Genomic DNA, 26,253 nt, shown 5'->3' with positions numbered 1-26,253 from the left:
AGACCTCTGTCTCAGTTGTAATATATATGGGACTGATGTACAGGTTGTTAATTATAAGGGGAAATAGAAAAAATGTACAATCACTGCGGTAGCTCGTCCAGAGGATGAAGTGCATTGCGATTGATGCTTGATTTATGTAAACTGTCTCTGCACACCGTGTTCGTTAATGACAATGTCCTTTCCTTGGGTAAAATTATCAAGATGCGTAATGACGGCAAACGAAAGCACTCCAGCGTAGTGCGTAGAGTTCTATTGAGGAGGAGAGTGAAAGATGGCGTCCTCAAACAATCCCCGCAAATTTAGCGAGAAAATCGCTCTGCATAATCAAAAACAAGCAGAAGAGACTGCAGCTTTTGAAGAGGTGATGAAAGACCTAAACATTACCAGAGCTGCGCGGGTAAGTTTCTCATACATGGTAGATTTTTTTGTATATGCTGGTTCGCCTAGCCTGGTTATCTGAGCTCCAGCTTCACGCGCTAGCTGCAGCAGCTGCAGCATGTTTAACGAGTTGTTTTTAGCCAGCTGTCAGAAAACCAAAATGTAGCTAGCTAACAAATTGAATTACCCAATTCGAATTGTTGACTACCGCTATACACTACTATTATGACCCAAAAAGCCAGCTAACCAGTCCTTAACTATATTGTCAAGCTGATTTGAGGATGTGATCCGCCGTGTTGTCTTTTGTTTTGTTGACATTTCTGGGCTAGACTATCTAGCACCAGTAGTAGGCTAGATCTCAGCATGAGACTTGAATTATATTAATTTACATCATATGCCTGGATTGACATGGTGGATAGTGGTATAAATCTGCCAACAGCTGAAGCAATTCTGCGGGACGTTTGCTGTCAAACACAGAAGCCAATGACATGTAGCTAGCCAGCGATGTACTGTAGCGAATCATAAAATACGTGTCTAGACTAGTATGCATTTGTGAGCATTCTTGCGGAGCATAATATTAATCGGAAAATGTCTGTCTATGTTGCTAGGTCATCTAGCTAACAATGAAAACGATGAAGCTGCGATGTTTCACTAGGTTACTAGCAGCTCATTCACAAATTTTTTATCAGACTTCTAGTAGTAAATGAGTCATGCAGCAAATGGAGCAACTTTCCCCTAGATTAACAGATGGGCACATAGCTAAACTAGTAAGGTCGTTGAACCAATAACAAGGTACCTAGCTGGTAATGTTCACCTTTCAATATATATTTTTTTGCCAAATTACCATGTATATCCATTCATCCTTTTAATCACGAATTTGTTGAATGCATCATTCATGCAACTGCAATCCATTATTTAGACATAAGGAATATTATGTGGCCTACATCATACAGAGATTCTCACCTAACTAAATGGTTTCAGGTCGCACCTCAAATAATTATTTAATGTTGAACCCATCACTGAAAATCGGAATGCATTTGTTGAAATGGATTACAACCAGGTGTTCATTACTTTAGTCAGCTCATTGAGAACAGGTATTCTCATTCATATTAGCGATTTATAGATACATGATAAATACCTGGATTCTACAGATGCCCACATTTTCTCTTAATTTTTCTCAACTCTGTGTTACTTACTATAAACATTAAATACACCTATGTATATCAGTTATTTATTTACATTTTTCATGTATCAGTTTAATTGTTTATTCATTCTTTCATGCAATTTTACTTTGCACAGTTGCAGTTACAGAAGACCCAGTATTTGCAACTAGGGCAGAATCGTGGACAGTACTATGGAGGCTCACTGCCCAATGTCAATCAGATTGGAAATAGCAACAATGACATGCCTTTTCAGGTGAGCCCACAGCCTCTCTATCAGTTGGTACAATGTGGTTCTGATATTCACCATTGACAACTAGACATTCTGTAGCAATGCTTCAGTTACTAGCAAAAAGTATACCAACACACTGTAACCAAAAGAAGACATTTAAAAAAACTAAATCTCAAAAATCCCAAATACAAGTATGTCATTGCTTATCATGGCTTTCCATTTTTGAAATACATTTGCCAGCATCAATATGTAGGCCCATAGCTTGACCCATTCAAAATAAGAACATGTGCACCATTTATATCAATGCTTTTTTTTATTTTACTTTGTACTTTGATACAAAATTGAAAAGAAACCAGTTTTCACACATTATTGGTTTGGTGTGTCCTCTCCAGAATTCTGTGTCGGACACCAGTCGAACCACTAGGCATCACGGTCTAGTGGACCGTGTCTACCGTGACCGGAACCGCATCGCTTCACCCCACCGCCGGCCAATCTCTGTTGACAAACATGGCCGCCAGATATCCTTCCTCTGCTTCATTTGAGAATTTTTGTCAAGCGTAAAAAAAAAAAGAAGAAATGTCTTGCACATTCATTGACTATTGGTTATTAAATGGACTGTATTCAAATTGATAGAAAATGTAGCCTACATGTTTGTTTTTGGTATTCTTTTATGCAGATATGGTAGTAGTTTGCCTTTTTACTACGCTCCTTAACAGAGCTTCACATCGACAGCTGCCCCTATGGCTCCGTGTATCTCTCCCCTCCACCTGACACCAGCTGGAGGAGGTGAGTTCTCTCTGAAACATTAGAGATGGGATCAATGTGCTGCTGAAGCGATCACCTATTTGACCACTCTCACTTTTTTGAAGGCAAACTTTGTCTCAAATTCGGCCATTGAGGCCCTCCGTTTGGTCCGTTGAATTTTCTGTCTAGTAGTAGTAATTCTAGTTGTAATTTATATCTACCTGATACAGTACATTGGTAGCAGATACATACTTCTTGTTCCAGAGTTCTTCTGTTCTGTACTATTAGACATAAAACACTAATATATGGATGAAAATAAATCTGTAAAACAAAACAGTAACTACAAACATTCTCCAACAATCGTCCAATTGTTCAGTTTGCTACATTGTGGTGAGCTAATGTGAAAATCAGCAAAGTTACATTGACTGAGCACTTTCATTTGAGGTGTGTTCAATTTGCTCTCACTTCACCTGCAAATTCCATTATAGATACTTACTGTTCTGAGCACAACTGATGTACTTGGCCTACACGTACACAGACACACAAAAAACTAAAAATAAATAAATAAATGTTGACCTGGATTGGTTCGAACACCCTCAGGACAAATTCAGACTCGGCCTTACACCAGAGTGCGATGAACCCTAAGCCACAGGAAACGTATGTGGGGGGATCCCAAGAGCTCCAGCCCAAGCGAGGTAATGGAGGATTTGGTTACTTAGAGCCTGAACCACCCTGCATTTATTAATGCCCAGTTCTATGAAACCGTAGCAGTCTTGTTATAATTCAACAGCATGCTCTTGCAATATTTACGGTGCACAGTGTTATAGGTTGTCGGATTGATGCTGAATCCTTTTAGGATTGATTTAGTTACGATTAAATATGTCCGTGTAGGGATTTATCCTCAGTGGTTGTTCTCAGTGGAAATGACACAGGAAGACAGATCAATACTGATGCAATGAGACTGTTTTGGTTTTAGTCCAGCCGGAACCTAGCTCATAAAGTGTTTAAATGACCATTACAAGACAAACGTTAATCAATATTATTTGACCATTGCTTCACGCTTTCTGATTATTTTTTTCCCCCCTTTCTTTCTTCATCATCTAGTGTTGCTGTTAACAGTGCCTGGGACCGAGGAGTGTGAACCAGAAACAGACGAGGATGCACAGAAGCAAATGTGGGATAATAAAAAGGTATTGATAAGTCAACTGAAAGTTTGCGTGCCGATTTTGGTGTTGTTGTGCTGGACGAGGAAATACTGAGGGTTCATTTTGCTGCAGAATGACTCATCGAGACCCAAGTCCTGCGATGTCCCAGGGATCAAGTGAGTGCATCATATCTACACGTTTATTCTATGTGTTTATCATGGTGTATTATTCCCGCTTTGATGTATTGATACTGAAACATTGCAAAATGATGGTTAACGAATATAATGTCTCTTTCTCTCGCTTTGTCACTCTCCCCCCCTCCCCTCTCTCCCCCCCCCCTCCTCCCACCCTAGCATCTTCCCATCACCCGATCAGGAAGTGAACACATCTTTGCTTCCTGCCACACACAACACTGGCGGCTCGCTGCCTGACCTCACCAACATTCAGTTCCCCCCACCGCTGCCCACCCCGTTGGACCCCGACGATACGGTGGCCTTCCCCGCTCTCAGCGCCTCCAACAGCACGGGAAACCTGACCACCAACCTCACCCACCTAGGCATCAGTGCCGCCAGCCACGGTCAGTTCTTTTTTGGCTACCACTGCATAACTCCCAGTATATAATGAACTTTACAAAGAACAGTCACGGGAGGCTGGCAGAAACATCCTTTTTTGGCAGCCTTTCCTGCCTAAAGTGCATCCACTGACGGATGACAGATGGGATCACCAATACAAATGAGTATGTCCATGCTGTACTTTATCACAAGTGACGCCTTTGCTTACAACCCTATTCTGTAGGGTTGGTATTGAACTTGGTATTACACAAAAGACTTCACTACACTGCAATCTGTCTGAAAAGCCGTTTTAGTCGGGTATACATCTCTAACTCTGTATGCGGGTGGCAGTCTAATTAGCACGTGTCCATGTGTCTAACAACATGTCTGTGTACTGTCCCCGCAGTGGGGACGTCTTCCTCTCAGTCCGCCATGACGGTGTCATCCCAGCGGCAGCTGCCCACCGTGGTGCCCCTCACCCTCAGCGTAGACCTCCAGCCTCAGCCGTCTCCACAGCAGCTGTCCCCCACCCTGTCGCCTCCCATCAACATCACGCAGGTCAGACGATGATGATGAACGTCCCCCCTCGCACCCGCCACTGGCACAAACCACCCCAAAATCTTGTGCAAGGCCACTCTGAAAAAGAAAATGTAATTAAAATGAATTTATTTTGAAAGGGCTAGTTCAGAAGCTTCTAAAGTGAGTCCTTCTGAAAACTTTTTTCTGAATTTACTTTTGAAAGGGCTAGTTCAGAAGCTTCTAAAGTGAGTCCTTCTGAAAACTTTCAAAGTGGTGTTTTTGGAAGGGTATATTCTCTATGGTGTATTAAACTCATGCCTGCCAGGTGTCGTTTGGCCTTATTTGCTGGGATGAGTCAGCATGAGATTGCTGGGTTGGACTGTTTTAGAACTTTTAGAATTGCTGTAGGTGGGTCTTGAAATATATTATGCGTGAAAGTCATTTAGTACTTTTCACATCGGTAAGATTGTTGTGGTGTAGCTTTCTTGCTGGAAAAATAATCAATTGTTCTACACAGAATGTCTGTCTGTTGTGCTCTGACAAGACACACATTACATTTCAACATATTATAATAGTTTATATTGATTATATTGTAAGAACTTTTAATTTTCTCCTTTTTATGACTCATCGTCAATCGTGTTCTGCTCAAGCCATTTATCATCCGTTTTTGCTCAAATAATTTCACCCCTTTTATTCTGGAAAGTACACTTTACCAAGAGTCCTATTAAGTCACCATTACCACTGCAGTGTATAACCGCACCCCCCCTTCTCGTGTCCTCAGGTAGTGCAAATGGAAACCTTGAGCCTAGAGCAGCAGCTGTCCCAGTACCCCTTCTTCAGCCAGCTGACAGCTCAGGCACAGGCCCAGGTGCTGAACGACCTGCATCTGCAGCAGCTTCTGCCCCAAGGCATCAGGCTGATCACCCTGCCCCCGCTGGCCACCACCACCCAGGCCACGCAGGCCTCCCTGGACTCTCAGATCCAGACCAGCGCAAGCATCAACGTCAACTCAGTGAGTCACCACCCGCTTTTCAGTTTTATTTTATTTATTGCAGGTGTGAAACGGTAATGCCACATTGCACAGTTGATGTCTTGGAACATTCAAACGATGGACATGTGGCTTTTTCTAATGCACACTGCCTGTTGCCCACGTTTTGTTGCGGTTAATGGACTGTAAGAAGTGGTTGTGGCGAGCCTTGATTTATTCATTTATGTATTTAGTTTCCCTTTTCCCCCCCTCCTTTCTCTCTTGTCCATCAATATAATGTCATTAGTCAGGCATTGATCAGTGCAATAATGAAGATAAAGAAATTATTTTACAAACAACCCAAGATAGAGCTTGTATATAGTTTGGTAGGCTTAGTATCTCAGTATACATTTGAAGTTCTACTTCCAATTATTGTGCAGCTGAGAGGTAAAAAGAAAAAACTGCTGACAATCTCTTTAAGGGTCTTCTGTTTTTCTCTAGGGTGTTTTTTTCATAATAGGGCCCGAAATGGTCCATTTCAGTCCACTCTATCGAAGTGTTCTGTTACTTTTCTAGAGCTTTCCTCTGGCTAACCATCTTCCCTTCAACAGTACCGTAATCAGACTGGCTCTCCGGCCAATCAGTCTCCAACCTCCCCTGTCTCCAATCAAGGCTTCTCCCCTGGCGGCTCGCCTCAAGTAAGGGCGCAACCACCGAGCTGCTTTTTGGGGGAGGGCTTTGCGCAGGGAACTGGCTAAACTAATTAAACTGCCTTTCACCCCAGCCTAATTCTATCATCCATGGTGTCAGCAAACGCAACCCCCCCCCCCCCCCCCCATTCCCTCTCCTGACCACATTCAATGGTTTGCTTTTTTTTTTTTTTTTCCTAAAGGTTCCACCGTGTTTTTGTTGAATGGACTGCTGTCCCTCTCCAGTTTTTAAATATTATATAAGCATATTTGCTCTCGTTTCATAGAATGTTGACATCTTTGTGTCAGTGACCAGATTTCAAGATACTCGTGGAAAAATACTAGCATAAGGTTAAAAGGGTGGGGGCCAGAAACAGCTCAGCTACCTGATCAATCGAGGTAGTGTTTGAGGTATTGATTGCAGCTAACTCTTGGTAAAATCTCCTTGTGGTGTTTTTTAACACACAAAAAACACATTAATTACACGTAAAGAAAGCGTGCGATTAAGGTATCTTTGAGGTTCCTATCCATTCTATGGATTAAAGGTAGGTGAAATAGATCAAGATAAATACAAATACATAAAGATTTGAGTGCAATGCCCCCTTTTAACAGTTGTGCCTTGTACAGTATATCCTGCTCCATTGCTTTTGTGACTGTTCCAGAAGATTGTGTTTGTGCCATCATGAAGTGTGTTTCACGACAGTGCTTGAAGTGGCTGCCTTCTGAATTGCCTCCTGCCTGTGCTCTGCTATGTTCTATGCCATTGCTGTTGTGTTCTCTTGTGAGATGAGATGTCTATGAAAGGTTCAGTTTGTTAACATTTCAGACATGCTATCCAACAATCCCGTCGTAGCTGATTGTTTACATATTGAGTACATATTTGAAGCACCTTTTGTATCAAGTATGATTGTTGATAAGCGTTGTGCTTTGTCTAACAGCACATTTCTGTGGTGGGCAGTATCTTCGGAGACTCTTTCTATGACCAGCAGCTGGCGTCGAGACAAACCAATGCTCTTTCCCACCAGGTGAAAGTGTTGTAATCAAATGTGTGTTGCGAAATTATGCCTGATATTGCTCTACACAAAGAATGACCCAACTTTTAACCTTGTATGTCGTCCAGCTTGAGCAGTTCAACATGATTGAGAACCCCATCAGCTCCAACAGCCTGTACAGCCATTGCTCCACCCTCAACTACACACAGGCAGCCATGATGGGGCTTACCGGGAGCAGCCTGCAAGACACCCAGCAGCTGGGCTTCAGTAGCCATGGCAACATCCCCAACATCATCCTCACAGGTACCGTAGCAGCAAGAGCCTATTAGAAACTCGGTCGCGGAGTTCATCATCGACTGCCATTCACGCTTACGCGAGTTCTCAACCAGAACTTTTGGCTTTATTTTTATTTTTTCGTGTGTGTGTGTGTGTTTTGGATGTTATGTGTTAATTGTTGCATGTGAAAACTGTTTTTCCATCTGTGCACATGCAATGATTGAATAACATTTTCCGCAATGTTGAATTTCAGTAACAGGAGAGTCTCCACCCAGTCTCTCCAAAGAGCTGACCAGCTCGCTGGCAGGTGTTGGGGATGTCAGCTTTGATGCAGACTCTCAATTTCCATTGGATGAACTGAAAATCGACCCCCTTACCTTGGACGGACTGCACATGCTCAATGACCCTGACATGGTACTCACCGACCCTGCTACGGAGGATACATTCAGGATGGACAGGTTGTAAAGGTGAAACTGACTGTGGCCGCCAAAAAACCCCACTAAAGAACAAAAAATGTGCAGGAAAATAAAATCCGCCCTTGGGTTGAGTCCCCAAGGGGAAGCAAAAAGGCATGGTGTGGGTGACTACTCTCCACAGTTGCATGGCCCTTCACACCCAGAACTTGTTCAGGCCTTTGATACGATATTCCACCAAAACTATTGTGTGGGTTGAAGGACACACAATGCCTTTTCGGGTGGTTTGGCATTGCTGTCAATTTCAATGAGATTGTTGGTCCCTCAGCCAACCTGCTGTGTTTACTATACAACATTATTTCCCATACGCATACAAAAAATTATAATAATCCCAAAAAATCGCAATTGACAACTTGTGTTTTCCATATCTGTTTGGGAAGTTCAGTTTTAGTTTAAGGAGGGTGGGGCGGTGGGGGGCAAAAAAGACACTAAGACGGTAGGCACCACCACACCAATAATGAATGCTGTGTATGATATTTGCAAATACCACGGCCAAGCTGATTCTACCCTTAATTGAAAGTCATTGTCTTTCCAAACTTACATCACACTCAAAGCTTTATTTTTACTGACAACCAAATGTTTATATTTTTGTCATGTATGTGTTTAATTTGTGTGCATTTATATTTATTGAATTATTTATTAAGTTGAATTTGTTTTATGTAAATACAGAATTCAATTATTTGTTTGATGCCAAATTTTTCTCTGCTGTTGTCCCTCTTGTACAAACTGCACTGATTTAATTTTGTGTCTATTTATTCATTGATATTTTTTGTCTATTTAGTTACATTAAGGAGTGCAAATCCTCCCCATATTTGCTCCTGAACTCAATCATCTATATATATATATATAAACTAGGAAAAAGTTACATCTTAAAATTAACTAGCTTCTATCACTCTCATAAGAAAAACACTTTATTGTGCCAATTAACAACTTTTAAGTGACTTTATAACTGTTTAAAAGACTACTTCCATGTGTTCTTTTTAATGTTAAGCAAAGTATAATTTAAAATAGTCTCATTGAAAATATAGAAGACAAAGAGAAATTCCCCAAGAGTATTTGTTTTCGCTGCTGCTTGAAAAAGTAAATACAAATATAATTTCATCTTTTGCTTATCTGACAAAGGTCACTTCTACTAAAACCTAGAGAGAAACACAGAAATCTTACCTATTGAACTTGTCACTGTGAGATCACCTGATTTTGCCTTACATGAGTATTATACTGTTTTAAGTGTCTAATTAATGTGACAATGTATTTTCGTAACTTCTTGTGACATTTTCTTGTATTTAAAAGGAACTCCTAACTTTCAGTCAGTGACAATATTTGTGGTTATGTAGAGTAAGGTTTGACAAAATAATTGTATTGTATTTTGTACTGGTACACTTTTTAGCTAAATTCTCAATGTTTTGTAAAAAAATAACAAAAAAGGTTGGGTTATAAGTATTTGTGATGGAGAGTGCAAATATGGGGAGGGGTTCTTCTCCTTAAAGGGATAACATAAAGCATTTTGTGCTCCTTACTGTTCAAGAATTTTTGTAGACGATTGTTATAAGAAGTTACTTAATATTATTACAAGGTTCTGCTTTCGGGGTAGACCTGACTGAAAATCCATTCCATTTTTTACACCCCCAAAAAAATAAAAAACCATTACATTGCATGTTTTTGACCACACAATCAGAAATGTATTGGAACAAAAAAGGCCTTTACATTCTTTTTTTTATTTTATTAAGAAAGTATGTGGAGCCGAAAATATCTTTAACGCACTTAAAACATATTTGGTGTTTTCACTCCTGTCTTTGCATTTTTAGCTTTGTTAAATAATTGTGTCATTGTCAGTAGTGTCAAATCACGCAATGTTTTTACCAATGCCATAATTCTTAAAGAAACACCTGTTTGGATTATTTTGTTATTTAAATATGAGCAGAACTTTACGTTATGGATGAAAGTAGCATTTAGTTATTACATTATTTGTTTGATAGGCTTGGAATTGTATACACTGGCATTCATATTTTTTAAGTCATACATGTGTGCATAATATCAGAGTTTTCCTTCAAACTAGCTGTAGAACATCCTATTTCTATTTACGGTGCAATGTAGTATATACAGTAATACTTGCCTAAATCCCAGTAAAGGAAAATGGAAATTGTCAGAATTTTTAAGTTATAAGGAATCACGGTTTGTTAACTTCAGACCTCAAAGTTGAAGAACTATTTAATGTCATTTTTGACATTAAGTTTACATGTGTATATTTTTGTTTCTCATTACACAAATTATCCATAACAAATTGTATTGTTTTCTATATATAAATGTGATTCCTATGCAAGACTAAGAAAATTTGACCATAACACTAGATTATAGGACATCATTATTCAATGTAATATTCAAGTCATAAACCTGTTTCATTACCATGTTTCAAACCCAACTTGCATATTAGGCTCTTCTGTTGGATTTCAGTACCATTCAGATGCCAAGATATGTTTGTTTCAGTTCATTTTATTTACTCCCGTTGCATACAATACATTCTGATAAATCGTGTACATATGCTGTAGCATAAACTAAATGCATGATGAACATGTTCAGTGAACCCTGGGGAAAAAGCCTTCATTAGCTGAGCAGATTTGATCCAAATCATGCGACATGTAAAATACAGCAACATCCGGTTGACAGAATGCATGTGTGAGTTGCTATAAATTATTTATTCAAAACAGTTTACTGTCAGATGACTATGTTACCTCTATCTGCATAATGCTAATTCATTGCTGATATAAGAATGTATTTGTATGACAATGTAATGGATTATAGCTGTTACATAGAGTTAATTTTATCTGTAAGAGTCCCAGTTGGATCAGAACCCCACCTGGCACCATTGAAATTGGCTATTGTCTATCATGAGAGTCTGCAGTAACTTACTTTACACAAACCTACAAGTTTTCAGTGCTTTACAATTTGGAAAAGTTAATGGAAAAACATGATTTCTCTCTGATGCTGACTTAAAGCAGTTTTGGCACTTGCACTAATTGTTGACAAACCATGACTTGAACCACAAGTCAAAAACAAACATCCTGCCATTTGCAAGACATGCAAGGTGTTGTAAACAATCCTGATCCCTAATGTTAGTGTAAAAAAATAAAATACATACTATTACCTTTCTTGTAGGGGTATGGACACTAAACAAGGCAAACCAATCGGCGAGGTCAGCTTGCCTGAATTGACATTATGTTTACCAATGTTAGTTATCATGATTGTGAATGACGTGCTATGTCAGGCTTAGGAAAGTGTATTGTGTAATATATATATTGTCTATATTGTGATGTCTTTAGTCGGCTTGTTGCTTCGCACTTTATTTGTGATGTCCTGTTTTAGAAACAGGGACTGTTTGCCCTCTGTGAATGCTGACTGTTTTCCCCCAGATGTATTCTGAAGATATATTTTTGTGCAACAAAATGCTATTTCTCTTGTCCTCTTCTTTGTAAACTTAGGTACTTTTGATCTGATCTCTGAAACAAATTTCTTATATTTGGGATGCAAATCTAGAAAGGGCTAATTCCAATGCAGCTTGTTCTCCCATCATGTTGGAAAGGAATAGCACTCCGAATGTATGTTTATTTTGTCAACAGATTTCCTAGTGCTCTGCATATCCATTTAATGTTAATTGGGTTGATGTTGGCCCATAAGACTTCAGGCTTAAGAGGAGTTTTGAGTTTTTACTCAGCATACTTCCATTGTCTGACTGTACTAAAGAAATTGCAAGCCACCACTAACTATTCACTTAGCAGAAGCCAAAATATTTTTACTCAACATTTAAAAGACAAATATATCAAAATGTGTTGTTCAAGCACAAATGTAGAGTGTAATTTGACACAAAAATCATTAATTGAAAGTTTCTGACTTTATTTGGTACTTGGAACATTCACACAGCTGAATATACATCTGCAGCATTTGGAGGTCTTGAAACACCTGACAACTGAGAACAAACTCTTCATCAAACTATTGTTCTGTAAATCATAATATAAGATGTGAAGTATTTATTTGTTGCTGTGTGACTATGTGATCCATTTGTTTATAAAACTTGTCTATGGAATTGAATGTGGGAGGCGACCTTTCTCTGTACATAGTCTCAATTTGCAGAATATATCAATAAAAAATGTCTGATGTCATTTTACAACACTAACACTGAGGTTTGCTGTGTAGACATGCATGATGTTTGAACTATATATATATACAATTATATCACAGTTGTGTTATTTAAATTTTGTAATCTGTATTTATGTATGTGTTTTTAAAAGATTATTTTAAATATCTGTGCATGCTCATGATTTCAGCTCCAAACATATGGTTCAAAGTACAAAACTACAAGGTAGTATATATGTCGTTACCTTCTTGAAAGCTGGAATTGATTTGCCTAAAATGAAGCCACATTTTGTAAAACTGTACAACAAGTAAATAGCAGAGGTAGTTAAGGTTCTCTGCCATTCTCATATTTAATCAAAATCCAAATGATACATTGGTCATTATTGACCGTGATGATTAATGTGTTTGAAAAAGTCCTTGTGAAGTAAGACAACTAGATTCTTCTGGATATATTTTACATAAAAATTATGAATTTGGTCCAAAGGAAAAAAAGTCACAAAAACTGTGCCACTATGTGGAAGTGAAGAGTATTTCATGAGAAGATGGACCTTTAAACGGTCCCCTATTCAGTTACTAATTGTATGAGATGACATAGGACATACTTCCTGTTTCGTGTGGGAGTGGGGGTTTCAAGGAATGTTGCGAATTAGAATGTCCCCCCATAGTTCTTTTGGGAGGATTTTTCTGAACCCTTTAGAGCTGCAGCTGGACCTGTTGGGCTCTGTATGTGTCAAAATCCTCAGGCAGAGTGTCTACAGAAGGAAGAGAAAGTAAGCAGGAAATCATGATAAGCCTAAATGTACCGGTAATCATTGTTATGTTCTGTACATGGGTGGCCCGCAATACACAGTCATTTTTTACGTTATCTCGAGCCTGATGTACCAGATGAATAGGGCTTTGCACTGTTAGTACATTTCTCTACTAGGACTTGTAGCTATGTAACTGACTTGAATGAAGCGATAGCATAGTAACAACATTGCAAAGGATGTTCTTTTTGAGCCATGTCTTTTTCTCACCGTTGCAGCGATAGCGAAGGTTTGCCCAGATGATGTTTTCCTGGGAGAAACAGAAGACCCCTAGTCGTCCTCCTCTCATGGTGCTGTCTATGATGATGCCTGTGTCGGCCACCATCTGAGTGCCCTCATAGAAACGCACTCTGAAACCGTGTATACAGAGAGGCAGCTGTTAGTGCCATGCAAACCACCAATCTTGATTAGGTCATCAGATACATAATAGCCTTTTATGTGAAGTGAGAACAAAGTTGGGGTATTCAAATTAAAAGTCAAATTTGCCAATTATTTTACAGGGTTTAAAAAAAAAAATTATGCCTACCTGATGTAGCCGTCTTGCGGCCTATGTTGGAGGAACCAGCGGTAGGATGTCTTGTCCTTCCAGCCCACGTTGCGAGCATCTTTCCACAGGAGCTTCACCTGGTCGCTGGTGTCCCCCGTGTGCCACAGGGAGTTCCGCAGGTTTTCCCCCGGTCCCGTGGTCGACTTCACAGCCTTGGCAACAGCACATGTGCACAGGTAAGCTGCTGTCAATGCTGACCTTTTGCAGAACAAGTCATCGTTCCGGGCTATCGTTTCTGTATCTTTGTGAATGAGGGTTTGCCACATGACACTAGGAACGCAGCTTAAGGTATCACCTTACCTCCTGCACCACGTGAACCTACAACGATTTTTGATCCTCACATAAATCCAATTGAGTAAATAGTTGAGTTAAGACATGAATCTGTAGAACATGATCTAATTCGCTCACCGTTACTTATATTTCAGACAGTGTTTACATCTACATACATTTTTTCACTTGGCAGATGAAAACATCCAGGATTGGCGAATGAGGCTGGGTACCTTCAGTTGGATGCCTGGTTCTGCCACAGCCCTGAAGGGGTTGGCCTGCCAGTAGATCTGCTCCACTTGTTTCCACATAACCACGTAGAAGCTGGAGGAGTCCTGGTAGCCAAAGATGAAGCCTGCATAGTCGTCGTCGGTTACCGTGTTTACATGAAACGTCCCTTCAAAATCGACACCGCTGAAAGCAGTGTAACCTTGAGGTGAGGAAAAAGGGAGGAGATTTGACTGAACATTGACAGGCTGAATTATGAAGGGGTTCCAAATTTTCGGTTATAGTTTATTTTTTAATAGGTCATCGTGCTTACCAACAGCCAGTCCGGGATCACTATTCATGGTTTGAACAATCTCTCTTCCCTTATAGGGAGGAAATGACCAAACAAACGGTACAATGCTATTTGATGTGTGACAGTACTATAATATACTTTAAAGATTATCTGAATAAAATTGATTGACTTTGTACCTGGTCCAGTACTACCCAGTTAGGGTCTATCTGTGCGTCGCCTTCAGGGTCCAGCACTACGGTCTGGTATTCCCTAAAGTCTGTCAGAGTGACCTCAGCATTTTCCGGGCACACGTCAATGGTGTCGATAATTGTGTCGTTGTCAAAGTCGTTTTCACACACGTTGCCCACGCCATTGCCTGTTTTGAGGGGGACATTTACCTAATTTTCAGGACGCAAAAACTAAAACACGTGTTTACACATCCAAGAGACATACATACATTGTCAGGGATTCAGATGGCTGAGTGGTTAGGGAAGCGGGCTAGTAATCAGAAGGTTGCTAGTTCAATTCCTGGCTATGCCAACCAAATGACGTTGTGTCCTTGGGCAAGGCACTTCACCCTACTTGCCTCGGGGAGAATGTCCCTGTACTTACTGTAAGTCACTCTGGATAAGAGCGTCTGCTAAATGACTAAATGTACATGCATTCTTTATCCTCATAAGCGGCAGATAACATTACGTAGACTAATAATCGAATGATAATAAACAATGTGAGTTACATAATAAGAGCAGACGATGAAATAGCTCCATATTCACCGTCGGTATCTTCCTGTAGGGGATTGGGGATGAGTCGGCAGTTATCGGGGCCTGGTGGCAGGAGATCCGGAATGCCATCATTGTCATCGTCGTCATCACACTCATCCCCCAGGCCATCCCTGTCAGTGTCTAGCTGGGAGCTGTTGATCACCGCGGGGCAGTTGTCATTAGAGTCCTGGTGCCCATCCCCATCGCTGGAAATGGAAAAGAGTAGAGTAGAGAAGAGTAGAGTAGAGAAGGCTGCATTTCTGAGGGGAGGTCATCGTTTTGTACCTTTTACCAACTGCCTGGTGACTGAAGGGTACGTTTTAAAGCCAAATTATGCTTTATGTTTCCTAAGAAATGAGAGGTTATCTTGTATTTCTAAAGTCTGCAGAAACATCAACCAATGGTTACTGACAAAAGACTTGCATGTCATACCTGTCTTTGTTATTGTCACAAGGATCGCCGATCAAGTCATTGTCCATGTCCAACTGAAGGAAAAATTATATTGTTCTACATTTGTGTAGTCTACCACTGAGAAGAAGGTAGGATTTTACTCAAGTATGGTTGTTTGTAATCAAACCTGATCGGGGTTGGGAACATAAGGACAGCTGTCACAAGCATCTCCCACTTTGTCTCCATCACGATCTTTCTGGTCAGCATTAGGAACCCTTTTGCAGTTATCCTTCTTATTTAAGATTCCTTAAAAATAAAAAGCGTATTACGTTCAGTGTATTACGCGTATTACGTATTACGTTCAGTTTGTCATCAACAGCAAGCACAATGGGTGAAACTGATCCATTGATTTGTATTATTGATGAGTCCGACACACGTACCATCACCATCAATGTCCTCGTCACATTCGTCCCCCAGTCTGTCAATATCGGTGTCCTTCTGGTCATTATTCTTGATCCCGCGGCAATTGTCACAAGCGTCTCCGAAATCATCCTCGTCCACATTCCTTTGGTCAACATTGGGTACCAGCACGCAGTTGTCCTAGGGACGTATGCCATACTTTACATTACATTTACATTTTACATTTAGTCATTTAGCAGACGCTCTTATCCAGAGCGACTTACAGTAAGTACAGGGACATTCCCCCGAGGCAAGTAGGGTGAAGTGCCTTGCCCAAGGACACAACGTCAGTTGGCATGACCGGGAATCGAACTGGCAACCTTCGGATTACTAGCCCGATTCCCTCACCGCTCAGCCAACTGACTCTACTTTGTTAGTCTTTTGATTTGTTGTGTTTTTCTTTTAACTATTTGGATACATATTAGGTATATTTTTGTCATTTGTAGCCTCGACGGGTGTGATCATTCACCATGTCTTCATCATTTATATTGAACCTGCCTTAAACATGGTATAAACTGTTGTTGCATAAGATCATTCACGAGGGATGTTTGCACCTGTGTATTAAGGATTCCATCGCCATCTGCATCGTCATCACACGCATCTCCTAATCCATCAAGGTCGGCATCTTCTTGGCCAGAGTTGGGTACAGTCAGACAGTTATCCTGGAAAAAAAATACATTCATCATGCTTGATGGCTCTCGATGCCAGACATTTGTAACAGTGCCACTGCTAATGGAATCTCATGAAGATGTTTTTACAAGTTTGTGCATCTGGGGACAGTTCCTTCCCCTCAGTTCCTGTTGGTATTAATCACGTCTTTATGAGAGACATAAACACACTTCACCTTCAAACAGTTTCTCTCAGAGCAATCCAGTTTCTCATCAGGCAAGCCATCAATATCTATATCAGGGCCACAGAGGTAGCCATTACCAGCCCATCCAACGCCACACTGAGAGGAGTGAAAGAGTCATATAAAAACACATTAAGCATATGGATGGTGGACTGAAATCAATTTAACATTCAGTTACACGGACAATGACAGTTAAATTAATAGATTTCCAATACGTGCCATCATGAACAGTTAAATTATGCAGTTATTTTAACATTTTAAATACCCAACAAGGAAAACTTTTATAAGAATTCAGGACCCTCATGTTGATGGCTCTTTTGGATAGGAATACAAGAAATGATTCTTACTTTGCACTCTATCTTTCCTTGACGATGAACAATACATTCTGCGCTGGCGTGACAGGGATTTGGTTGTCCGTTTCCACACGCTCTCTCGGGTTTACAACCACGACGCTGATCTCCAACGTAGCCTTGCTTACAAGGGCCACACCTAAATGAGCCCTGACACAATACAGAAAAGCTCACTTTACAACTCTAGAGTTTGAATCTAGTAACATGAAATGTAGATTTCGAAATAGCCCTTACAGGGTTATTCACACAAGCAGAATGTTCCACACAGCCTCCGTTCTTGGGTCCCTCGCATTCGTCGATATCCTTGCAAACCTGGACGCGGGGACAGAAGTAAAAACACAGTTCATTTACAAATGACTCTGCAGGGTTCTGAAGCTAATAACCGTCTTTCCTACCTGTTTGTTAGCGGTGGCATAAGAGAGGCCCACTCCCTGAACCTGGGGGCCGGTGTAGCCCGCGAGACACGGCCCGCAACGGAACCCTGGGGATGTGTTGATGCAGCGCACACCCATGTGACAGGGCATCACGACACACTGGGAGCACAGAAGCAGAGTAACGTCAACATGTTCCATGTAGGTATATAGTATTAAATGCCATGTTAACCCACAGAATGTGAGATGATAAGTTAGCCACTGAACGTTAGGGCTCCGTTTCCCAGACATTTATTAAGTCTAATCCTAGACTAACAAATTTTTTCTACGGAGTTCTTCATAAAAACGTTTTCTTTGTTTAGACTTAATCCATGTCTGGGAAATTAGCTGTCGAGCTGCCACATCTGGATAAAGTAATCGATCACAGAAGAACACTGTTTATAATACAAATTGGCAAGTTTTCCCAACCTCATCCACATCAGTGCAATGGGTTCCATTGCCCACCATACCCTCAGGGCAGGGGCCACACTTGATACCCTCGGCTGTCTGTGTACACTTCACCCCTGGGTGACAAGGGTTGGGTACACAGGAGGGACGAGAGGGCTCAATACGCATGCCTTGGGAGGGACAAACAGTCACAGTCAATAACTCCCTCCTTTCACACTCCAGGTGTTTCCTCTCATCTTGGGGGAAATCTCTCCCTCTACTGTAGGTGATGGAAATTACATTTGACCTGTTCTGGTTGACACCGTTAAGGTACTCACCACAGGCCTCACACTCCATCACTGTGTTCTTTAAAAATACAATCTCTCTGATCTGTATGGAGATAGATTAGAATTAATAATGTTTCGAACATGTAACAAATAATAAGTAAGAAAAGAAAATAAGGATAACCAATAAAAGGAACAATAACACATATCTAAAATCTCAATGTACAAATAATTAAATACCCTTGTCCATAATTGTTATTTAAAAAGTTGTTCTATGTCGGAAATAGAAGCACACCAGTACTTCTGATATGTACAGAAGACTAAAACAAAAGAAATTGATTTACCTGTTGTTTGAGAAGTTCTTTGATCTCTGCCATAGCATGATTCGTCCCCTTGATCTGACTGATGATTTCTCCATCTTAGAAAGAAAGGTAACAATTGTACATATTGGCATTTTAGGTTTCGTTTTTTATGTTAACATATGTGAAATAAAATTGAAAGCCGAACCGAATGGTTGACCGTTTAGGGTACATTTAAGGTAAGCAGAGGGAGACTTGTGTGCAGAGGTAAACTAATCAGATCCCAAGCCTATTCTAAAAGATTCATCTTTATGAACAGGCCACACAGTCCCTTTATCAAACACACATACACACACCTCATCTCTCTTTCTGTCATCATCTGAAGTCATCCTTAGTAAGCATGCGTGGGGATACACTGTGTGCAGATGTCCCATAAAACAACATCATCCTCTGCTCATCCATCATCTTTACTGCCTGAGCTCCCTGCCTCCATGCTGCTATCCCCTGATACAGAAGCTGGCCATCCACAATTACCGTTAAACTGAATTACAGAGAAGTTCCAAAAAGTTGTTTTGGACTTCCCAGACTTTTTTGTTCTGTTCTTACACCAATTGTACAGAACTGATTGAACCTCAACCAGGCATTATATTTCTGTATTATAGTACGGTACCTTAACAGAAGCATAGATAGGACATGCTGCGTGCTTGAGCTTCAGTATCTGTGGAGTCCTAATTTATGGACTTCTCTGAAATTTGGATTTATGGGGGTTTGCATTTTGACCCCTCCGTGGAGGGTGGCCCCAGCTGAACAGGCGAGCCTCTCGGAACATGGTATGGCAGACATGTTGTGGAAGGAAGCTACTGGTTGCTGACTAATTGACTTGGTTATAGTCTCTGGGGAGCTGTATACTGCAGTGTCAAAGTCTCTTGGGCATGAAGGTAAAGACATATGTTCTTCTCATTAGCGGCATCCATGTTTGTAGAGTGAATTCCGAGCAGAAAGCTCCAGAGACACAAGAGAGATGCTAGCTGGAAAATACTGACAACTTCCAGGGAAGGTCCATCAAGTTCCTAACCCACAGAAGCTGATTTTTCAAGTTTTTCAGAGCTTGAAAATACAGTAAAAACAAGTGAACTATAATGCAGTTCATGTAGTCAAGCATTCACTTACGTCACTTTAATCTATGATCAAATATAATCAAATTGACCATGGTACCATTTATATGCATTTTGTCAATGTTACCATTTATGTTCATTGTTTATGTTCAATATTTCATTCAAATTTTTTTTTTTTTTTTTACTTTGAAAATGTTCCATGTAAACAAGGAAGAACTTGACATGAGTTTGGGAACAGGTAAATAAATGGAATTATTTACCTGGAACAAACAAGCAAACAATTCTGAAATATTATTTCCTGTGCAACAAAGGTGATAGAAGAGAGTGGAGACATTTACCTCTCTGACCAGTCACGTTGTTACAGCACACACTCAGAGCCCCGATCAGAACCAGTATCTTCAACATGTTTTTTATCCTCTTGCAATGTCTCTACAGCATTTGCCTTCTGCCTGAGGGCGTGGAGGCCAGTTGAGGGTCTTCCCACTGTCCTTTTGTATCCCTGGTCTTCCAGCTGATTGAGGTGAGCTTCTCCTGTGTCAGTTCTGGAGGCTGGAGGAGAGTGTTTTCTCTTTCCTCCTCCCTTGCTTTTTATACATGTCTCCGAGTGACTGCCGTTCTCTCCGCCTCTCCAGGAGATCTTCTGGAACCCTGCCCTTTGGAATGTCCACGTAGAGAAAATAGAGCCCATCACCTTGCCTTGCCAAAGCAACAGTGGTTTTGACTTAGAACGGACTGTTAAACTCAAATTCCGTAATGGGTCTAACATATCGGAGTTCTTGGACGAAGATTAAACACCGGTCAAGAACCAAGAGTCACTTTTAATGGAGAATCGTTTTTATTTTATAAGCTTGATTTGTTTCCTTTTACCCTACATATTGTATACACTCATTCCAGTGGGTGTAACATATTTTCACGTTTACCATAGATGTCATTAAACACGTAATTACACACATTTATTACATTTCTAAAGTCATTTCTTAGTCATTCACAAGTTCCTGAAAAGTTCCCGAGAAACTCATTTTGTATCTGTTGGTTTGTATGTTTTGTGTCTTGTTTTCCAGTGATGGAACCAGCAGATGTTGGTTGCATTCCGAGGAAGGCACCCCTGAGGGCTTGATTGGTGCTTAAAACTTCCAGTATATGTATCCTCTCTCCCTGCCCAGCCCACAGCATGGGAGAAGCCTTCCTATGGCCCTTAACTGGAAAAGCAAAAGGAAAACCTTTTTAGACTTCTGTCAGAAAAATTATTTTTGAAATGTGTCTGCCCTTCCCTGTAAATATCGTACTAGGGAACTAAGGTGTACAACTATTTACCCCTCCAAATATATTTTCAGCTTGGGTATGCATTTATTGGTGGAATCTGTCACTTCCTGAATGTGACTGACAAATGTGTCTTTTCTGTTGGAGGGACTGTAGGTCATGAATGACAGATTTCTGGCAATTGTATTCTTGTTGGTTGAAACTATTTTCCTGTATCTGTGTGCTTAAACATTCAGTCCATCTAATGTAATTGAGAATACACTAGACTTATTCTCAGGGTATCTTCAAAATCTCACTTATGGTTTCATTTCACACACAGTGTGTGCGGTTACGTACCAAAATATCGAATAAGCTAGCATTTCTGTGAGAGGAATGAAAGGAAACGCTTGTTCTTGGTCAGTAATCACTTCTACTGCTGTGAGAACTGTAAGGTCCAGGGATCAAGGTTCACGACCTTCTGTAAAGTTCTTCAGTCTCAGTTTATTACCCGTGATACAAATGTTTGTTAGTAGGGCAGGGGGTACCGAAACGTCCCAGCAACATGACCCCAGATTAACCTCCAAAATGTTTATGGACATCCTTAGAAAATGAGTATTGAATCTATCAACGTTTTAAAAAACGAACACAACAACATGAAAGCAATTTTGTTTCGCCTTTATTAAAAGATTTGATTTCTATAAAGTTTCATGTAAAAAGCAGCTATGGTTCCTTCACATATATTGCTTGATTCACATTGCATTGTCTGATTGCCCTTTTGTGCTTAATGTTATACTGTCGCAAGTTTTAATGGGTATAAACCAAAGCCACTGACTACTGGAAGCAAAAGCACTTTTTGAACAGAGGCCTTCCTAAAGCAATTAAGTAACTCCTAGTTGTTCACATTGTTCACCACATGCTGTTGCACCCGGTAACAGATATCTATTGAGGAAAAATAAATACATAAATAAATAACGAGATACGTACTGGTGGGGGTTGAAATCTTAAGTTTGAAACTTTGGTGATCTATTTACAGAATACCCTTACAAAGTAATATATAAAAGCACCATTTTCCTCAGTAGAAAGGGCCTTGTTTGATGGATGTCAAACGGCCCCTTTCCCCAGCAAGGAATGGGAGACCCCCATCTTATCTAAAAAGATTGCTGGACCATGTGGGGACTTCAGATGCAGTTTGTGGATGGTGTGGGGGGACCTGAGCCCCCTTTTCCAGTAGTAGACTCGGAGCTCTACTCTGCTTTCTTGGACTTCCTCTTGCGGGTGCCTTCACTCAGCTCCTCCTTGGATTTGACTGGCGAGGAAGGAGGGGGAGGGGCCGGAGCGTGGTGATCCTCCTCAGCGCCACCCAGGGCGGAGCCAAAGAGCAAGTAGCAGACCCAGGACTCGATGAGGGCGAAGGGAGAGCCATGGGAGTGGCGGGCTGTCATGAACACCTTTAAAAAAAATACAAATAAAAATGCAAGCCATTCCACATACGTTCCATGTATTTCATCACCCCTTTGGTTGTAAAGAGTATATACATGGACATAGACCACAATCAAGTTTACTAGAGTTCAGCAGGTAGTTGTGTGTTGTTAAAGGTTTTGTTATATTTTACGGAACTACATTTCCTGTGAAAAAGGACCTACCTTGGAACCAGCCATGAAGAGAGTGAATGCACAGATAAGGGTGGCCTTGGACACAGGAAGCAAGTTTGTCTCTTCCAGTGTGAACAGAATGGCTCCATACAGGCTGGCTTTAGTAGGGCTGGAGAGAGAAATTAATACTGGGTTGATCCCAAAACTTACTGAAAACATTTACATCTGAGAGCACATTGATATTGCCTGCTTAATGGGATAGTTCACTCAATATTACTAATAACTTCACCTAATCTGTTGATATGAGCTGTGAGGCAGTGTTTAATAAAAGATTGCAGCGATGTCAGCCTTTGCTTCAGCATATACTAGTATGCAGTATATACAAATACTTTTTGAACCCTAACTTTTCTTAAAAATACAGCCATTAATTCTTGCTGGGAGCAGCTTTTGTAACAAGCCATCTCTAACACCCCATGCATGAGCAGACAGCGGTAAATATCTAAGGCAACTACCAAGCCTAACGCCTTCAGGGGAAACACACTCACAATGACATGTTCAGGATTTCATTGGTTTCAGGCTTCCACACACCACGCAGCAGTTGCTCAAAATTTGACATGAGAGCCACTCCTGACCCTGTGAGGATATAAATAGAAAGTACAAATTATTGGGACAAAGGTCTGCCACTCGCTTCACTGGTCTTATCTGGGGTTTGCCTTTCTCGCCCCATCCCCCCCTTTTAAAAAGAAGAACCATCACGAGGCACTGGCTAATCTTTGCAGCTGTGATAATGGGGATTCCTGTTTTAAGATACCAACCTTTTACATAGCCTGTAATCACCATGATGATCCAGCCGTGGTGGTAAGCATGATGGGCATGGTGCACACCTGCTGCAATCTTACGAGTGCGAACCACTTCCTTCAGTGCCACCAACACCAGTTTGACAGGCAGGAAAGCCACACATTTGTAAAAGAGGTTCAATGGGCAGTAAAAGATGAGGTACCTGATGAATTGAGAGAGAGAGAGAGAGAGAGAGAGAGAGAGACAGACAGAGAGACAGAGAGACAGAGAGACAGAGAGACAGAGAGACAGAGAGACAGAGAGAGAGAGAGAGAGAGAGAGAGAGAGAGAGAGAGAGAGAGAGAGAGAAGAAAGAAAGTGAAAAAAGAGAGATTGAAAGGGGGGGAAATTGTGTTTTGCTACTTGTTTCAGTGACTACTTTTCTTGTGTTTTGCTACTTGTTTCAATGGAATTCAGTCACAACTTTGAAAAAGAGCTTACCAGACAAATGAGGCAAGAAGGATGTGACTGTTGTGTTGGAAGTAGTCGAGGGGACAGCCTCCAAGCATGATGTCGGCTAAGATGTAGCTACCAAAGCAGTAGAGCATAGCACAGAGCCAAGAGACCACGGGGCTCTTGCGAGACACCTCCACTGAACCTGCAAAACACGAATCCTGTTTGACTTTTGTACATCAAACTCTTTGTGACACACAATGTGTTTTTTGTTGTTGACTGTGACATTTCATATGTACTATATTTTCTAGAAACTGTAGGTATTTACAGTTAATTTTCAGCTAAACAGACCTCTTCACAATGTCTTATCATGGGACCCTGTCCAAGTCTATGAATTGTGATAGAAGAGGACATATTGTATTTAGACTACTACTACAATACAAGTTTTACTATAGCGGAACATCTCAGAGTAAATCTGGATCTATGAGTCACCACCCAGTGTGCCAGAGCTGTGAGATCCCCAAGAACAGGTGGGATTTGGGGTCGAGGAATGATTAGCTAGAGGGCTGACAGAAAACTGATCTGAAGAAATGTGGCCTAAAAATAAATCTTGCTGTATTGCTTTTCCTGCCTTGCAACTGTCAGGTCTGGCTTAAACTTTGACCCGGACACCCCCTTTATTCAAATCGATTAAATGGTTTTCATTAAACAGCTTGAACCAGGAAGTCTACTGAAAGAGACATATGCATGCAAAACAATAGCTAAGAGAATTTAAATCTGACATTTAAAACGGGCACTGGTCTATTTGTGTGATTGGACAGCTAGCTGGGAGCAACCCGTTTTTCTTTTCTTTTACAAAAAAATATGTAGTTTGGTACATAGATTGGTAGTATTTGGCCATACATTTAATTTGATCAAGACTCCCTACATCTTAAAGTTCATGACCATTGGCTAATAGAGCACTTTCTTAAGTTGATCAACATTAACAAAAGTAAGAAAATATACATAAACTATAAAGACTAGGCTATAATATGATGTGGTCGGTGAACATGCATGCTCTGAAGCATGGCAAATGCCATGAAGCTCACTGACAGCTAAATAAAGACATTCTATTTATTGCTTCGTGGCCAAAGCTTTTGGTATGCACAGGCTTTCTCTCAGATTTCATTTCTGAGACTCCATCGATAAAATAAGGGGTTAAGTGTTAGAAAATGTGAGGCATTCAAGAAAGCTGCTTAAGACTAACTTCTGAGATTATTTAGTTATGCGCAATCTTAATGGGCAAGTTATATGAAAAGTTCCAACTGCAATATTTGGTCTTCAAGTTAAACGTCAAAAGGCATAATTTGATATCAGATCTTGGCATCTTCACATATAGGTCAGATCGTTGGCTTGAGTGCATGAATACTTCTATTTGATTTAGAAGATTTCAGCACACAGGTTGTTGTCTGTTAATTTGGTCACGTATAAGTAGCTCATCCCATTTGTCCTGATGATCGACTACTTAAAATGTCTGCATAAAAGTAGGCTGCAGGTTTCATTAGCCTATTATTATCACAAATAGGTTAAATGACACAGAAAGAGATTAAATGTCCCACTAACCTGGTTCATACTTGAGGTAGAGTATGGATACGATGTAATAAGCAACATCAAAAACTGGAAACATTCCCATTTTAGAAAAAGATTGGGCTAAATCGCCCAGATGCAGGCCTTCCAACACGTCCATGTTTCAAGATTTAGAATACTACCGCATGTATTTTATTGACACTGCGCAATTAGAATGGCCCTTTCCCGGCGACTCGCCACGACGTCCCCTGTCTTCACGAGTAAAAACTCTGACACTCTAGCCTTCCTATTAATACACCTCATCTGCACACCCTTATAATTTGTTCTCGTCCGAGCGTTTTTTCTGTGCCAACTGCTCTTTGTCCGATCCATTAAGCTCGTCAACCGACTCTTCACATGCAGTCGGAAAAGTGTCCAGTTTCAAATCATTAATTTACCATGACAGTGGGAAACTATATTTCACCAATATTTCATTAAATATAACAAAGGTGTTCAGAATATAACAGGCAGGGTCGAGATGCGCATGTCTGTAGCGCAACTGATTGGCCTGCGTAGATCTGAATGTCGAGCGATAATAATATCTTGAATTGTAAAATGATCAGCTGGGCTAATGCCTACGAGACACCAACATCAACAAAAGAAATACTACATGTCACATTTGGCTTTTCTATTAGGTTTCTATAAAGTGCAAGTATAGGACAATTCCTAACCTATAAAAAAAGCCATATGATTAACAACAGTCCAATAGTCCATTTTCGATGTCAATAATACACCGTTTTTTTATCAGGCTAGATGAAATCTGAAATAAAAATAAATAAAATTGATTTATATTTAATGTAGCCTAGGCCCATATATTTCATGTAGCCTATGTTTCATGTAGACTATTAGAACTAAGTTCTAGCTTCTGTCTTCTTTGTCGTATCCAGAGGTTATTTGGTCAATTAATGT

At 40.5% G+C, this 26,253-nt stretch overlaps 3 protein-coding genes across 3 annotated transcripts; 1 reads left to right on the top strand and 2 right to left on the bottom strand.

Annotated features, from left to right (window-relative positions):
- Positions 1–265: 265 nt before the first annotated feature.
- Positions 266–11,459, top strand: LOC136936349 (CREB-regulated transcription coactivator 1-like). Its single transcript, XM_067230149.1, has 14 exons — positions 266–397; positions 1,678–1,794; positions 2,163–2,288; positions 2,495–2,556; positions 3,115–3,209; positions 3,619–3,704; positions 3,792–3,835; positions 4,013–4,236; positions 4,617–4,768; positions 5,511–5,741; positions 6,308–6,394; positions 7,324–7,410; positions 7,506–7,680; positions 7,907–11,459. The coding sequence occupies exons 1-14, from the start codon at positions 272–274 to the stop codon at positions 8,116–8,118; spliced, it is 1,824 nt and encodes a 607-aa protein (XP_067086250.1). The 5' UTR covers positions 266–271; the 3' UTR covers positions 8,119–11,459.
- A 534-nt stretch (positions 11,460–11,993) lies between these two features.
- On the bottom strand, positions 11,994–20,195 carry comp (cartilage oligomeric matrix protein). Its single transcript, XM_067230148.1, has 19 exons — positions 20,017–20,195; positions 18,609–18,682; positions 18,319–18,370; positions 18,023–18,171; positions 17,579–17,716; positions 17,418–17,495; positions 17,181–17,333; positions 16,828–16,932; positions 16,538–16,645; positions 15,965–16,124; positions 15,712–15,830; positions 15,567–15,619; positions 15,147–15,340; positions 14,571–14,749; positions 14,416–14,464; positions 14,108–14,304; positions 13,587–13,759; positions 13,271–13,410; positions 11,994–13,006 (listed from the first exon to the last, which is right to left on the bottom strand). Exons 1-19 carry the CDS (start codon positions 20,081–20,083, stop codon positions 12,948–12,950), a joined length of 2,247 nt encoding a protein of 748 aa, XP_067086249.1. The 5' UTR covers positions 20,084–20,195; the 3' UTR covers positions 11,994–12,947.
- A 1,382-nt stretch (positions 20,196–21,577) lies between these two features.
- On the bottom strand, positions 21,578–25,742 carry tmem38a (transmembrane protein 38A). Its single transcript, XM_067230116.1, has 6 exons — positions 25,342–25,742; positions 23,788–23,944; positions 23,325–23,509; positions 23,055–23,142; positions 22,561–22,678; positions 21,578–22,365 (listed from the first exon to the last, which is right to left on the bottom strand). Exons 1-6 carry the CDS (start codon positions 25,463–25,465, stop codon positions 22,162–22,164), a joined length of 876 nt encoding a protein of 291 aa, XP_067086217.1. The 5' UTR covers positions 25,466–25,742; the 3' UTR covers positions 21,578–22,161.
- Positions 25,743–26,253: the final 511 nt, after the last annotated feature.

This window comes from Osmerus mordax, chromosome 26 (genome assembly GCF_038355195.1).
Source record: "Osmerus mordax isolate fOsmMor3 chromosome 26, fOsmMor3.pri, whole genome shotgun sequence".
NCBI lineage: Eukaryota > Metazoa > Chordata > Actinopteri > Osmeriformes > Osmeridae > Osmerus > Osmerus mordax.
This window is presented reverse-complemented; position numbering and strand designations above follow the sequence as displayed.